This window comes from Suncus etruscus, chromosome 18 (assembly GCF_024139225.1).
Source record: "Suncus etruscus isolate mSunEtr1 chromosome 18, mSunEtr1.pri.cur, whole genome shotgun sequence".
Lineage (NCBI taxonomy): Eukaryota > Metazoa > Chordata > Mammalia > Eulipotyphla > Soricidae > Suncus > Suncus etruscus.
The window spans coordinates 3778631-3794040 of NC_064865.1; the positions used below are offsets into that span (position 1 = coordinate 3778631).

The 15410-nt window shown below is 53.1% G+C and overlaps 1 protein-coding gene across 2 annotated transcripts; it reads left to right on the forward strand.

Moving 5' to 3' along the window:
* The first annotated feature begins 1578 nt into the window (after window positions 1–1578).
* On the forward strand, window positions 1579–14527 carry SLC29A1 (solute carrier family 29 member 1 (Augustine blood group)). Of its 2 annotated transcripts, XM_049765503.1 has the most exons (13): window positions 1579–1634; window positions 6173–6252; window positions 7842–7923; window positions 8021–8220; window positions 8309–8448; window positions 9658–9792; window positions 9895–9992; window positions 10120–10198; window positions 10431–10525; window positions 10728–10836; window positions 11065–11150; window positions 13502–13701; window positions 13998–14527. In XM_049765503.1, exons 2-13 carry the CDS (start codon window positions 6224–6226, stop codon window positions 14107–14109), a joined length of 1365 nt encoding a protein of 454 aa, XP_049621460.1. In that variant the 5' UTR covers window positions 1579–1634; window positions 6173–6223; the 3' UTR covers window positions 14110–14527. The 2 variants fall into 2 exon arrangements, with proteins under 2 accessions (XP_049621460.1, XP_049621459.1); XM_049765502.1 differs by lacking the exon at window positions 1579–1634 and having other exon boundaries at window positions 6030–6252.
* Window positions 14528–15410: the final 883 nt, after the last annotated feature.

Here is a 15410-nt window from a genome sequence, read left to right on the forward strand (position 1 = left end):
TGGGTTCATGCCTGGTTGGCTCATGCATGTAGCCAGCTTAGGGTTGAATCCCAGCCCCTCATATGATCCCTGTCCCAAGCCAGCAGGCCAGTGGTGATCCCTGAGCACCACCAAGTGTGGTGCCAACATCTCTCTACTCCCCACAAAATCAAAGAGTGAACAAGGGAGCTACGGGATTTGCCGCCATTCCCCTCTGAGTGAGCTGGGGTCTGTGAATTAGAAGCAGGAACAAAAAAAGAATCATGCGGGTCCCATTATATCAGAGGGACCCTCCCCACATGGCTGGGGAAATGATATTTCAGGTGTAGAAAAGATGGAGGGAAACTCTGAATAAAGGGAAGAGGGCACCCGTAAAGAAAAACAAGAAGGGCCAGAGAGATAGTATGGAGGTAGGGCCATTTGCCTTGCATGCAGAAGGACGGTGGTTCAAATCCTGGCATCCCATATGGTCCCCTGAGCCTGCCAGGAGTGATTTCTTTGTGTGTGTGTGTGTGTGTGTGTGTGTGTGTGTGTGTGGTTTTTGGGTCACACCTGGCAGTGCTCAGGGGTTACTCCTGGCTCCATGCTCAGAAATTGCCCCTGGCAGGCACGGGGGACCATATGGGACGCCAAGATTCAAACCGATGGCCTTCTACATGAAAGGCAAATGTGTTACCTCCATGCTATCTCTTCGGCCCCACCAGGAGCGATTTCTAAGCACAAGGCCAGGAGTAACCCCTGAGTGTCACTGGTGTGACCCAAAAACAAAAAAAAAAAAAAAAAAAGAAAGAAAGAAAGAATGAAGAAAGTAAGAAGGAGGGAAGGAAGGAAGAGAGAAAGAGAAAAAAAGAAAAAGAAAGAAGGAAGGAAGGAAGGAAGGAAGGAAGGAAGGAAGGAAGGAAGGAAGGAAGGAAGGAAGGAAGGAAGGAAGGAAGGAAGGAAGGAAGGAAGGAAGGAAGGAAGGAAGGAGACAAGACAAGGGGCTGGAGCAGTGACACAAACATGCCTTGCATGTGGCTAACCTAGGCCTGACCTGGGTTCGATCCCAGGTGTCCCATATGGTACCCCAAGCCAGGAGTCACTTCTGAGCACATAGCCAGAAGGAACCCCAAGAATGAATCTCTGAGCACATAGCCAGGAGGAACCCCAGAATTTAGTTCTGAGCACATAACCAGGTGTAACCCCAGGAGTAAGTCATTTCTGAGCACATAGCCAGGAGGAACCCCAAGAATGAATCTCTGAGCACATAGCCAGGAGGAACCCCAGAGTTTAGTTCTAAGCACATAACCAGGAGTAACCCCAGGAATAAGTCATTTCTGAGCACATAGCCAGGAGGAACCCCCGAGTGTCAGTCCCCGGGTGTGTCCCCAAAACAAACCAAACAAAAATAAAAAGGAAGAAAGCTGTTCGGGGGAACCTCTGGGAACGTGGGGACAGCTAGATCTGCAAATGAGCGGATGCGGTGGAAGCGTCCTGGGGGCCCGGCGAGGGGCGGGCCTGGCCGGCTCGGGGGCCGGCGGGCGTGGCGAGCCGGGGCGGGCCGGGGCGGGCCTGGGGCGGGCCGGGGCTGGAGGCGGGTTCGCTGTCCCGGGCGGGCGCGGGAAGCCGGGGCAGAGCGCGCGGACCCGGCCGGCGGCGGGACTCTTCCCTGGCAGGTGCTGCGGGGGGCCGGGGTGGGGCGATCGGGGTTCGCGGGGGTGCCCGGCGCCTCTCGCAGCCCTCCAGGGGGACGTGGAGGCCGGGCCTGAGATGGGAGGGACCCCGGGGACGGTCCCCGAAGCCCCCCGCGTGGACCTGGCCAGCTGGCCTGCAGCACGTGGCACCCACGGATCGGGCTTGGGGACCCCTGGGGGGACCTGGGGCCCGATTTGGGGGGACTCGGGCCTGGGCTCTCGCAGGCCCGAAAGCGGCCTGACCTCTGCCAGGAGGATTCGGGCTCGATCGATCGACCTGGGGGGTGGTGGTGGTGGCTGCTACAGGGTTTGGGGTGCGGGCTGGACCTGGAGCAGCTGGCCCTGGACACCCCCCAATTCTTTGTGGACCCAGCTCTGGCCTGGGCGTGCCCCCTTTTCTCTGTCCAGAGGGATTCCCTTCCTTCCCAAGGTCCTGGGAGAAGGGGCAAGGAGGGAAGGCTAGGCTTACCCTTGTCCCTTGTTTTGTTAAAGCTCCAGACACCCCCATATTTGTTCCACCTTCCTGATGCCCCCCCCACTAGGATGCCTATTCTGGGGGGTGCTTTCCCCCCCCAGACTGGAAAAAGGCACCCCCTGCCTCTCCTCTTTAGTTGGAGTAGCACACCCCATTTGGAAAAAATTTGTTTTTGTTTTGGGGCCACCTTGTGCGCTGCTCAGGGTTTGCCCCAAACTCTAATCAGGGGGTGCTCAGAGGACCCTCTGGGGTTTGAAGATGGAAATCCAGATAGGTTGCTGTGGTAGTTTATCTCATTCAGGTCCCCACATCCTCATCTTCTTCTTTTTTTGTTTGTTTTTGAGTCACACCCAGCAGCGCTCAGAGGTTACTCCTGGCTCTATGCTCAGAAATCGCTCCTGGCAGGCTTGGGGGACTATATGGGTTGGGGGGATTCGAACCACCGTCCTTTTGCATGCGAGGCTAACATCCTACCTCCATGCTATCTCTCTGGCCCCACATCCCCAGCTTCTAATCATACTGAGAAACGATCTCTAAACCTTCTTTCCCATCCCCAGGAACTTGGATTAGACTAAGAATCACTTTTTTGGGGTTGTGTATATATGGGGGGGATTGGGCACAGAAGCGCCCAAGGGGCTACTCTTGTCTCTGTTCTGGGGTGACCTCCCCTGCTGTCATGATGAGGAACCTCATTGTGGGAATCAAACCAGGGGCCTGAAAGCAAGTTCCATACCTACCCTGTATTATCTATCAGTCTAATATCACTCACTTGAATGTGAGATCTCCTTCCATCACTCACTTGAATGTGAGATCTCCTTCCCTAGCTCTGTGACAAATAACTCAACCTCTCTAGAGCCCGGCTCCTCTTTTGTTGTTGTTGTTGTTTTTGTTTTTGGGTCACACCCGGCAGTGCTCATGGGGTTACTCTTGGTTCTACGCTCAGAAATTGCTCCTGGCAGGCTCAAGGCACCATATGGGATGCTGGGATTCGAACCACCATCCTTCTGTATGCAAGGCAAATGTCTTACCTCCATGCTATCTCTCCGGCCCCTGGCTCCTTCTGAGGAGACCATGTGTGCTCGATTCCAGGTGTTTATGAGGGCAAAAGGGTTGGGTGTCTGCAGGTAGTGGCTGGCCCCGTCTGGGATCCTAGGCATGGAGAACTTGATGCTATCTGGAGGGTTTGTCTCCAGCTGAGGTTGTTGAGCATTATATATCAGGAACCTGAGCATGAGAGGTGGGGTGAGAGGTGGGGTGGCTGCATTCAAGGGCCCTGTTTTAGCAGGTCAAGACATGGCTCGGAGGAACACCAAAAGCTCTGAGCCTGAATTGAATCTCCAGTTGCTGCTGGGCAAAAGCAGACAAGAACAGAAACCTGGGCTGGCCAGCTAAGTGTCCGACATGGGTGGGGAGGGAGTGACTGGGCCCCTGAGGTAAATGGTTTCCAGGCCTGGAGTGAAGGGCAGGGGGCAGAAAGCTATGCTAGGGAGCCGGAGAGATAGCATGGAGGTAAGGCATTTGCCTTGCATGCAAAAGGTCGTGGTTTGAATCCCTGTATCCCATATGGTCCCCTGAGCCTGCTGTGCTACTCTGAGCCTTAGGCCTATTTGGCTAAGTGATGGGAGGGGCTCAGTTCCCAACCTGGTCTGGTCTGGGCTTAACCTCAACTGCTTCTTAATGCCTGGAATCTTGCCTATGGTGGTACAGGATGCTATGTGGAGTTCTCCAACTCCTATCCACACACACTGCCTTGTAGAATATCTGGCTTCTGGGACTGAAGAGATAGTATAACTGTAGGGCACTTACCTTGCATGAGGTCAACCCAAATTTGATCCCTAGCATCCCACATGTTTCCCCAAACCCCACACACAGTTAGGGGTGGGCCCTGAGCAATGCTAGGTGTGGCTCAAAAACAAACTAAAAGAAAAGAAAAATAGTTCAGATCTTCCTGCCCACCCTGAGGGCAGCATGCTCTTGTCTCCATCTTCAGAAAAATGTGAACCCTATCCAGGACCAGGGAGGTAGAGCTCTGGCTTTCTTTTTTGATTGTTTGGTTTTGGGGGGCCACACCCTGCGACACTCAGGGGTTACTCCTGGCTCTGCACTCAGAAATCACTCCTAGCAGGCTCGGGAACCATATGGGATGCCAAGAATTGAACCTGGGTCCCTCCCGGGTTGGCTGTGTGCAAGGCAAACGCCCTGTCAGTGTGCTATCACTCTGGCCCAGCTCTGGCTTTCTGTGCGAAAAGCCATGGGTTCTGTCCCACCACCCTAAAAAAAATAATAATAGGGGCCAGAGAGATAGCATGGAAGTAAAGCGTTTGCCTTGCATGCAGAAGGACGGTGGTTCAAATTCCGGCATCCCATATGGTCCCCCGAGCCTGCCAGGAGTGATTTCTGAGCGTAGAGCCAGGAGTAACTCCTGAGCTCTATCAGGTATGACCCAAGAACAACAAAAAAATAATAATAATAATAACACTGTTTTCAGCCACTAAGGCTAGTGAACAGGGGCCCTTTGTAACAGTTGGTAGAAAGAGAAATGAGGAGCCGGAGAGATAGCATGGAGGTAAGGCATTTGCCTTTCATACAGAAGGTTGGTGGTCCAAATCCCCGCATCCCATAGGGTCCCCTGAGCGCTGCTGGGTGTGACCCAAAAACCAAGAAAAAAAAAGAGAGAGAGAGAAATGAAGTCTTCCACCTCCCTTTGGGGTGCTAAGGGGCTATTCCCCATCTCCCTGCTTCCACCCAAGGGTGCATGAGGAACTGTGGAAGGCCTGTGGAGTCTGAGGGGCCGATGGGGAATTCTCGGAATAGTCAGAAAAAAAGGTCCCCTGTAGAGTTTGTCTCAGCCTTGGCCACACCTTAGCGCACCCCCCCCCCCCAGAGGAGACTGGCTCTCTTATCTCCTGAGCTACAGGGGTGGTTTTATCTCCCTGGTGTGTGTGTGTGTGTGTATTGTGGTGGTGGTGCCAGGCTTCTCAGAACAGGGCCACTCCCCTCAGCAAGGTGGTTCTCTCTTGATACACCCTGTGATGTGGTCTTCGTTCTGACCAGTCACGAACAGGGCAGGCTTGCAGGCTGGACAGGGTGAAGATCGCCTTGCAAGGATTGCCCAGGCCCTTCATTTCCTCCTAACCTCCCGCTGGTAAGTGTGAGACCCTCCTGAGTGTGACCCCAAGAACCAGGACAGCCTGTTTGCAAAACCAGAACTACTGGTGCCAGGGCCTCCCCTCCAGGAACCCAAGGAGAGCAGGAGCAATGGCCACTGAGGAGGGAGCCTCTGGACTGTGGGCTGGCACCCTCCAACCTACCCCCTCTAGATGGGCCTCAGAAAGGGGAAGTGGACCCAGCTGGAGAGTCTGGGAGGAACCAAGAGGAAAGGGGGTGACAGATCTGGGGGTCGGGAGAGGCCATGTCCCGAACCTCTGGTGAGGCGATTTTCCTAGAAACTGGTTTGGACCTGGTAGGAACTGGGAAGCCTCCAGGCAGCAGCTGGAAAGGAAGGGTGAGGTGGCAGTTTGGAGAGGACAGACTGGCTCGGTCCAGGGGCTTCCCAGGAGGGCAGAGGGGTCAGGCCTGCCGAATGCAAGTTGGCATAACTGGATCCGTGTGTTTGTGTGTTTTCTGCTCCCCTCTTCCAGCCCCTCCTCACTCTTTCCCTCTTCCCCTCTGTCAGCAGGCGCTGTCCCTGACCCCTCTTTCTTGGCCTTCTCTGCCTGTCACTCTCTCTCCCTCTCCTCCTTCCTCCCTGCTCATCACCCTCCACACTTTCACTGCTGGCTCTGCTCACTGCTGGATAAAAATAGCAGGGGGGCAGCTGCCTGGCCAGGCCTGGAGCCAGGTAAAGCCAGGCTGCCAGGGAGGGGGGGACATGCAGAGCAATCCTGAGAGGCAGGGCCTTGGGTAACGGAGGAGGAGAGGGCTTCAAGACGCTTCTTGGCCTGCTCCGTCTACCCTGCCCTCCTTCTTGTCCTCAAGCTCCTGGGGACTCCTGGAGAGAGGCTGGAGCCAAGACATGGCCTCACACTGCTTCTGTCCTCAGCAGGCCTCAGAGGGAGGGAGCTACCAGCCAGGCAAAACCCAGACTGCTGTCACCATGACAACCAGCCATCAGCCGCAGGACAGGTACTTGGGGACTCAACTGAGGATCTAGGGAGTGAAATGGGTCTTGGGGGGAGGGTGTCCTTGTCATGTGGGAGAGCCTATGCTCTGGCTGGCTTTCTGGCCAGTTGCTCCGACTTAGGTCTTCCTCAGGGGTGGGAGACAGGCCTGCTTGGCGGGGTGCTGGCTGTGGTGTGGATGTGTGTAGGTGGGAGGCCGGCCCTCCCTGGCCTGTCAGTGTTTCCAATATTGTTTTCCAACCAGTGGAGAAGCTCCCAACTCCTCCCACCACCGCTTCTGGGAGACATTTGGCAGCGTCCTTCACCCCAGAGCACATCTGGCCAAACTGCTTCTCCTCGTGGGGACCACAGCTCAGGGCCTCTGCCTGAAATGACTCCATGGACTCTGGGCCTGGAGCTGACCTTCCCTCTCTCTGAGGGAGGGATGTAGAGTGGAATCAAAGTGGGGTCATGCACATGTGTTTGTGTGCTGCCATTTTATTCAAGTTCTTCATGGCTCTAGGACCCTGAGAAGTTGGGAAAGCTTTGCCTGAGGTTCAGAATCTTTTTGCCTCAGCCCCTCACCCCCATATATCTCATCTCCCCTCCCCTGGCTGTTCTGTGTCCCTCAGCACTCAAGCTTGATATCTTGGGGCCAGTGTTGAGGGTCTCTGCGTGGGAAGAGGCTAGGAGACGTAGTACAGGCCCTGTTTTCTCTCATTGGTGCCCCCATTTGTCTGGGTATGGCCTTACCACATTCACCAGCACCCCTGTTACTGTTCTGGCTCTCTGAATCTAGCCATTAGCTCTGTTTTCATGGTGGGAACTCAGACTTGCCTCTTGGGTGCCCTCACCCAAGTTTTAAGCTCTTCCTAGCCTTGTCACTATGTTGTTCTTGGGCTTCGTCCCTGCTACCTCTGAAGAAAACAAGTTTGGATGGCAGACCACAGATGGCATGTGAGGTCGCCCGTCCCACACAGGCCCTATGTGAAGGGCTCAAACAGTGCCCAGGCAAAGTCACGGAGAGCTTGTTGACTATCTGGGGTGCAGACCTGGCCTCCCTGAGGTAGTACAGTCTACAAAGCCTGGTCTGTCCAGGTCAGCAAGGAAACAACTCCCTTTCTCTATAACCGCCCTTAGGCACCATGCCCCAGGGCTTATATTAGGTTCAGAATTCTCTTTGGGAAGCCACACAGTTCCTGCCCAGACATAATCACTTCCAGTCAGCCCGGGAGAGAGGGGTGTGGGATATGGAAGATACTTGCTGTTTCGTTTCTCACTCACTCACCCACTCTGATGCCTGAGCAGGATTTCCAAAACCACCTCCCGGATGTGTGGGTCACACATTCCCCAGCCTGCTGGGTCCTCCCAAATCTTTCTTGCTGAGAAACGAGTTCTGTCCGAGTTCTGTGTTCCTGGTCCCTTCCCCCAATGGATGCCACTGTGCCCTTTTTCCCAACCCAGGACACACACCCCCTCCACTTCACCCATTGGACTAATAATCAGGGACACAAACACAGGTGTCCTGTGCTCCAGCCCCACTGGCAGGCCTGGGAGGGAGGTTTGACCCAGTTGAGGGTTAGTGGTTCACTGACCTGTCTCTCCCACCTCTAGGTACAGGGCCGTATGGCTCATCCTCTTCATCCTGGGGCTGGGAACACTGCTCCCCTGGAATTTTTTCATGACAGCCTCTCTGGTGAGATTGTGGGTAGAGGACTGGGCTTGTGGGACCTGGATATGCCCTTGTGAAACCAGGCGAGAGATGCCAACCCTTCTGTCTGCCACCCCTGAAGTATTTCACAAACCGCCTGGACAAGTCCCAGAATGTGACCTCGGCTGCCACCGATAACCTGAACCACAATGTCACTGCCTCGAACTCCACACACCCTCTGGCCCGGAATTCCCTCAGTGCCATCTTCAACAATGTCATGACCTTGTGTGCCATGCTGCCCCTGCTAGTCTTCACCTGTCTCAACTCCTTCCTCCACCAGAGGTGAGCCCCTTTCCACCCAGATCCCCTGCCTACCCCACCACCCCTAGGCACCACTCGGATCGTAGCTGAGTTCTTGGCATCTTGGCAGGATCTCCCAGTCTGTTCGGATCCTGAGCAGTCTCATAGTCATCCTGCTGGTGTTTCTCATCACCGCCATATTGGTGAAGATTCCTATGGATGCACTGCCCTTCTTCATCATTACCATGGTCAAGATCATGCTCATCAACTGTAAGAAAGTCTTCCATCTTCCCACACCATTCTTTTTTGTTTGCTTGTTTGATTGATTGATATTTTAAATTTTTTTATTGTGGCCAAAATGATTACAAATCTTTCACAATAATATTTAAGGTACATAGGGACAATGAATAAGGGTTATTCCCACCACCTGTGTTGTCCCCCCTCCACCCCTGTTCCCAGTATGTATCCCATATTTTCCTCCTTTACCCCCCAGGATGCTAGCGTAACTGGTCTCCACTTGTACAGCTGGTGGTAGATTGGGTATCTATTCTGTTGTCGTTGACTTTGGGTTTGGTGTTCAAGTCTGATCATTTTTTATTTCCACTAGATGTTCATATGACTGTCTGGTCCTAGTACCGTCTATTCCCCCCCTCAAATTATGAGGCTGAGCAAGATGATTCCAGTAATGTGGTTCTGTTGGAGTGTTTGATTGATTTTTTTTTTGTGGGTGGGCACCCCTGACAGTGCTCAGAGGAATCACTCCTAGTACTGCTGGAGATGAATCCAGGCTTCTTACATGAAAAGAGTGTGCTTCAGCCTGTTGAGCTGTTTCTCTACTCTTCTTTCACACCCACACACAGTCCATTCCCCTTCCATCTTCCAGAAGATAGGGATTCCCATGGGCAGTGAGGCACCAGATTGCTCCTGGAGCAGAGAGGAAGAAAGCTAGAGAGATAGTACCATGGGTAGGATTCTTGCCTTGCATGCAACTCACCTGGATTCTATCTTCGGTATCCCTCTGGTCCTCTGAGCCCACCAGGAGTGATTCCTAAGTGCAGAGTCAGGAGTAAGCCCTAAGTACTGTTGGGTATGGCCCAAGAACAAAACCAATACAAAGCAAACCCAAAAACTACAGAGAGGAAAACTTGGATTCAGAGCACACCAGGCAGAGCTGGGGAGATATGTTTCCCACGCTAGAGCATATGGCGCCTAGTATAGACAATGTCCTGAGTTCCATTCCCAGCACCACATGATCCACGAGTGTTATATGACATAGCCAAACTGTGGGCCAAGGAGCATTGCCAGGAACGGCGCCTGGTGTGTGTGTGTGTGTGTGTGTGTGTGTGTGTGTGTGTGTGTGTGTGTGTGTGGTGTGTGTGTGTGTGTACTTGATGGGCGATGAAACAAAATTAGAGATCTCTTTTCCCATGTCCCAGTCACCACCACCCCCTGCTGATAAGAGCCCTGTTCTTCCCCCAGCATTTGGTGCCATCCTGCAGGGCAGCCTCTTTGGTCTAGCTGGTCTCCTGCCCGCTAACTACACAGCTCCCATCATGAGTGGCCAGGGTCTAGCTGGCTTCTTCGCTGCTGTGGCCATGATCTGTGCCATTGCCAGTAAGTCCCGCACCTCTGTCTTGTTTATTATGGGAGCAGAGTCAGGGAAGGCCTGGGGTGGAGTGCAGCCATCTCCTCATGGACCCATCCTGCCCGCTCCAGGTGGTTCCGAGCTGGCTGAAAGTGCCTTCGGCTACTTCATCACAGCCTGTATGGTTATCATCCTGACCATCCTGTGCTACCTGGCTCTGCCTCGGCTGGTGAGTACACGGACAAAGCTACGTTTGCAGTCTGTGGGGAGGGGCTCCAGGGCTCTGGACCCCAGTGCCAGTCCTGGAGATTCCACCATTGATCCTCCCTTTCCCTGTCTCCTTCTCCCTTGACTAGGAATTCTACCGCTATTACCAGCAGCTGAAGCTCGAGGGCCCTGGGGAACAGGAGACCAAGTTGGATCTCATTAGTAAAGGTCTCGAGAACCTAAAGAAGTGGAGAAAGGGGGTGTCAGGAAGGGGGGTGTGGGCAGTGTCAGATTCCTGGGCAGGCGGTCACATGACCTAAGGTTCCTGGGATAGCTCAGCACCTTGGGGACTTGTACTATGAAGTTGGGGAGGAAAGGGTACATGGGGTTAGTGCCTACCCCCAACTCCTCCCAGAGAATATTTTCTCTGTCCTTCTCACAATGTTATCCCACCCCACAGGAGAGGAGCAAGGCACAAGCAAAGAGGCCAAACTTTCAGCCTCCAACACTCAGCCCGTCGGCAAAAGTCACTCTGTCCTCACCATCCTCCGACAAGTATGTGAAACAGTGGCGCGTCCTGTCTTCTGTTGTCCTTTCTCTCCCCTCCCCACACTGCCTCTCTGGCCACTTCTCTGGATTCATTCTTCTCTCTCTTTCTCTTGTGTGCATTCATGCGTGTTGGGGGAATTGTGGTTCTTGATTCTTGGTCCTAAATAGATGACTCTCATGAAGACGTGGCTGGTTCCTTTTCTTCCAGATTTCAGTTCCGGCTTTCTCTGTCTGCTTCATCTTCACTATCACCATTGGGATATTTCCCTCCGTGACCGCCGAGGTCCGCTCCAGCATTGCAGAGAACCACGCTTGGAGTGAGGATCCCCCAGGGTTCCCAGGGTGGGGACCGATGGGCTGGAGCAGGACTGGGAGAGGAAGAGCCAGGGCCACTGGCTCCTCAGCATGGCTTTCCTGAGCCATTTACCTTTCCCCATGCTGGAAGCATCTTTTCCTGTTTGCGACTTTTCCCTTGAGGGTCAGTGCTGCTAAATCTGCCTATCCGGACCTAATAATTGTAACTTTATTTACTCTTCCTTTTCTAGAGAATTACTTCATTCCTGTGTCCTGTTTCTTGACTTTCAATGTGTTTGACTGGTTGGGCCGTAGCCTCACAGCCGTATGCATGTGGGTAAGTGAAAAAAAAAGGAGACACCTGGGGCTGGAGAAATAGCTCAGGGTTCTGGAGTGATAGTATAGGGGATCGGGGTCTTGCCTTGTACACAGCCAACCTGGATTCAATTCTCAGTTCCTCAGAGGCTCCTCCAAGGGATCCAAGATTGATCCCTAAAAACAGCTAGTAGTAAGCCCTAAACACACTGCTGGACAGGGTCCAAAAATTTAAGAAAAAGTGGACGGGAAACATCAAATTTGAACGAGAGGCAAAAGTTTAGACTGACATGCTAGAAAGGGAAATCGTGGGTCAGAAGGTGAGGCGTTTGCCTTACATGTAACACAAACCAATTTGATCCCCAGCACTACATACCCTAATATCATCCCCCAAGTACTGCCAGGGGTGATCCCTAAGCACAGCCAGGAGTAAGGACTCCTGGGTATGCCCAAAGGCACCCCCCCCACAAAAAAAAAGAAAAATGGAATCCCTGATAAGCAGGCTCATAGAGGGACCATGCCTGACTTCAAAACAGAGGTTTAGGGGCCCGGAACCGTGGCGCAAGTGGTAAGGCATCTGCCTTGCACGTACTAGCCTAGGGCGGACTGCATTTCGATCCCCCGGCATCCCATATGGTCCCCCAAGCCAGGAGCAACCCCTGAGCCTCACCGGGTGTGGCCCAAAAACCAAGAAAAAACAAAAAACAAAAACAGAGGTTTGATCTTTCATAAATACAAAAGGCATACAATTCTTGGTGTACACTGTAATATCTATATGTAGATATATATGTGGCATATATCCATATACACACATATTTAAATACATAGATATTTGCACATATCTAAGCACACAGTGAGTCCTTTATATACATCATTTTATTTACATTCAGGGCTTTTTGGTGGATGGTGGGTAAGAGTGTGCCATATCCACTGGTGCTCAGGGTTTCCTCCTGGCCATCTGAGGTACCTTAAGACTCCCCATCACAGGCAGGCCCAGAGCATCTACGATGGGAGCCACTGGTGTCCCGGATTCAGCACCTCAACCCACGCAGTTTTGCCACACATCTAGCTCTCTCTCCATCCCAGTAAAGCACCCTACCCAGTCATGATCCAGTCCTGCTGCTTCAGGTGCCCCTTGGCCTAGGAACCCTAAACTCCCTAAGGGATTAAAGCTGGACAGCCACATGCAAGGCAATGACCCTACCTGCTATGCCACTGCATATTCCCTAGTCATCTTTTTGTTATAAAACAAAGGAGAGAGGCTGGAACAATAGTACAGGGGTTAAGGTGCTTGCTTTCACTTTAACACTGGTTTAATCCAGGGCACCATTTGTGATCTCTTGAGCACCTCTGGGTTTAGCCAAAACTTTTGTTTGGGGGAGTACTGGAGACATGGTGCGGTAGGTAAGGTGCTTGCCCCCTGCATGAACCCAATCCAGGTTTAATCCTCAGCATCCCAGATAGTTTCCCAAACTCCACCAGGAGTGATTCCTGGACGCAAACCAGGAGTAAGCCCTGAACACCACAATGTGGACCCAAAGCCAAGAATTTTTAATGAAGATTAAACAATCTTAGCCAATGTTAAACGCCGATATTGTTAGAGGACTTGCTTTGGTTAGGTATAATTTCACCAGTTTCCAATGGTCAACATTAATAAGGACTTATTGTATCTGATTACCACCCAGATCAAGATATACTTTTGTTTTTGTTGGTTTATTTGTTTTTGTTTTGTTTTATTTTGCTTCTTGGGCCATCCCTGGCAACACTCAAGAATTACTCCTGGCTCTGCACTCAGAAATCACTCCTGGAAGGCTCAGGGGACCATATGGAATGCTGGGAATCAAACCCGGGGCAGCTGTGTGCTATCACTTGGGTTTCCCCACCCCCACCCCTTTCTTTTTAAGATCTGCACTTTTTGTGCCAGGGAGATAGGTCAAGCGGCTGAACATAAGACTTCCATGTGCCTGAGTTTGATCCCAGCACCTCATGGCCACAGGATGTAGCTCTGATGACCTCTGAGCACTGAACTGTCAGCTACAGTGCTCCCCCCCCAATAGGCCAAGGATTGCCTGGAAAGGCCCCTAAAGTAAAATAGAGGGACTGGAGAGATGGTACATCAGAAAAGGCACTTGCCTTGAAAGCTGACAATGTTCAATCCCCAGCAACCCTGACACAGCCAGGAGTGATTCCTGAAAGCAGAGCCAGAAATTGCTGTGTGAGTGTGAGTCCCCCCAGAAAATATGTACAGAAGGTTCTACAGTGTTCCCCCAATCAGTCCTTCAGCCAGCCATGCTTTGAAGATACCAAGAGGCCCCAAAGGGGGCTCTGGGATCTGGGGCAAGGCTGGGCTGAGCACAGCTATCATCTCCACAGCCTGGGAAGGACAGCCTTTGGCTGCCAGGCCTGGTACTGGCCCGGGTGGTATTCGTGCCCCTGTTGCTGCTGTGTAACGTCCAGCCCCGCTACTATCTGCCCGTGTTCTTCGAGCACGACTCCTGGTTCATCCTCTTCATGGCTGCCTTTGCCTTCTCCAACGGCTACCTCGCCAGTCTCTGCATGTGCTTCGGACCCAAGTGAGTGGACAGATATCTTGGCAGCTTCGAGCAAAGCCTAGAATTCTATGTGGGGAGACAGGGCAAAGGGGGAGCTTAGGGCTTCCGGGCTGAGAGACCTGAGGGGCACCTCTAACTGTGTAGTTAATTAGGTGGGTTGTAGCCGGGTGGGCTGCCTGCTTTACTGAGGTAGAGGAGCCAGAAGGGTGGGAAAGCAGATGGGTTGAGGTGCTGAATCCAGATGTTCTGGGCCAGTCTGATGTGCGGTGGCGAGTCCAGAGATAGCCTGCACCCTCCTCACCTCTCCCTCTCCACAGGAAAGTGAAGCCAGCTGAGGCAGAGACGGCCGGAGCCATCATGGCCTTCTTTCTGTCTCTGGGCCTGGCGCTGGGTGCGATCTTCTCCTTCCTGTTCCGGGCGATTGTGTGACCATGGACGGACAGCTGGAAAGACTGTATTGGCCGCCTGCTTCCACTCTCTCTTCCAGGGATGGGCAGGCGTGGACTGGAGGTTTCTCTTCAAGTGTGGCGTGTGCTTTCTCTCAGCCCGTGCTAGGCTGGGGACACTGTGGACCTGAGGGTCAGAGTGGAAGGGGGTCCCCACACTTGGCATTGACTGACCCCTCTCTGAACAGGACAGCTCGGGCTTAGGCGGACGAACGCGTGTGTCTGTCAGTCCAAATAGTCTTTGGCTGAAGGCTAGAACTGTCTGTCCTAAGGTTCCATCTGATACTTCCCCCCTCCTCCCCATGCTCCCCTGTTCAGTTGCCATTATACTGCCTTTTTTATACTCAACAGAAACCAGGTGCCTTCAGAGGCTCTCTGATTAAATAAACATTTTTTTTTTTCTCTGTGCTTGCCCGTTTTCTCCAGCCACGGACGGCTTCATGCCCTGGAGAGGGTAGAGAGATGGCAGCCTAATGGGGGGGGGGGGGTGAGCATGACCCAGCTGGGATCTGGCCAGCACCGGGCCCAAGTCCAAGTTAGGGCAAGAGTGGGGGTGAGGCGGAGAATAGGGTGTTGGGAATTGTCGACTTGACCCCAGAGAGGCTGCAGTGCCCCCTACTGGGACCACAAAGGAGTGACAGGCCTAGAGCCAGGACACCCAGACCGTTGGCTGAGACTGAGAAAAGAGCATTTTTCTTTGCTGCTCCATTCCTCCATTCACAGGACTGGAGATGGAGACAGCACCCCATCTGTCCTTTGTCTGCACTGCCACCCCTTCCCCTCTGCCCTTACCCCTCAGCGCCAGAAAGAGCTGGGCAGAACTGCAGGGGACCACCCCACCCTGGCTGCTGGCTTCCTGCCCATACCTTGGGGCAAGAAGAGGCTGCTGTCTCGGGGCCCACCCCTGCCTGGCCCTCTGCCCTGACAGCTAGATTCTGGCTTCCTGGAACAAGGGGCCTGTGTGTCTCTGCCTTGAAGCTGTGCTCTCTGCTTCTCTTCCCTGGAAGGGACAGGATAGAGTTATTGCCCCAGGGGACAGGGCCACACCTTTGGGCCCCTTCTCCAAAAATGGCCCTATGGGAGAGATGGTGCTACAGAAAAGGCTCTTGCCTGGATTGGGACTCCAGTTTGATTCACCGCAGGGCATATGGTCTTCAGAGCACCAACAAACTCACCCCTGAACTCAGTGGTTTTGATCCAACACTACTCCCACACCAGTTAGACTTCCTGGCAGAAAGTGGAGCCAGTTCCAGGTGGGTGGCCCCGCCTTACACACCCTTCCCT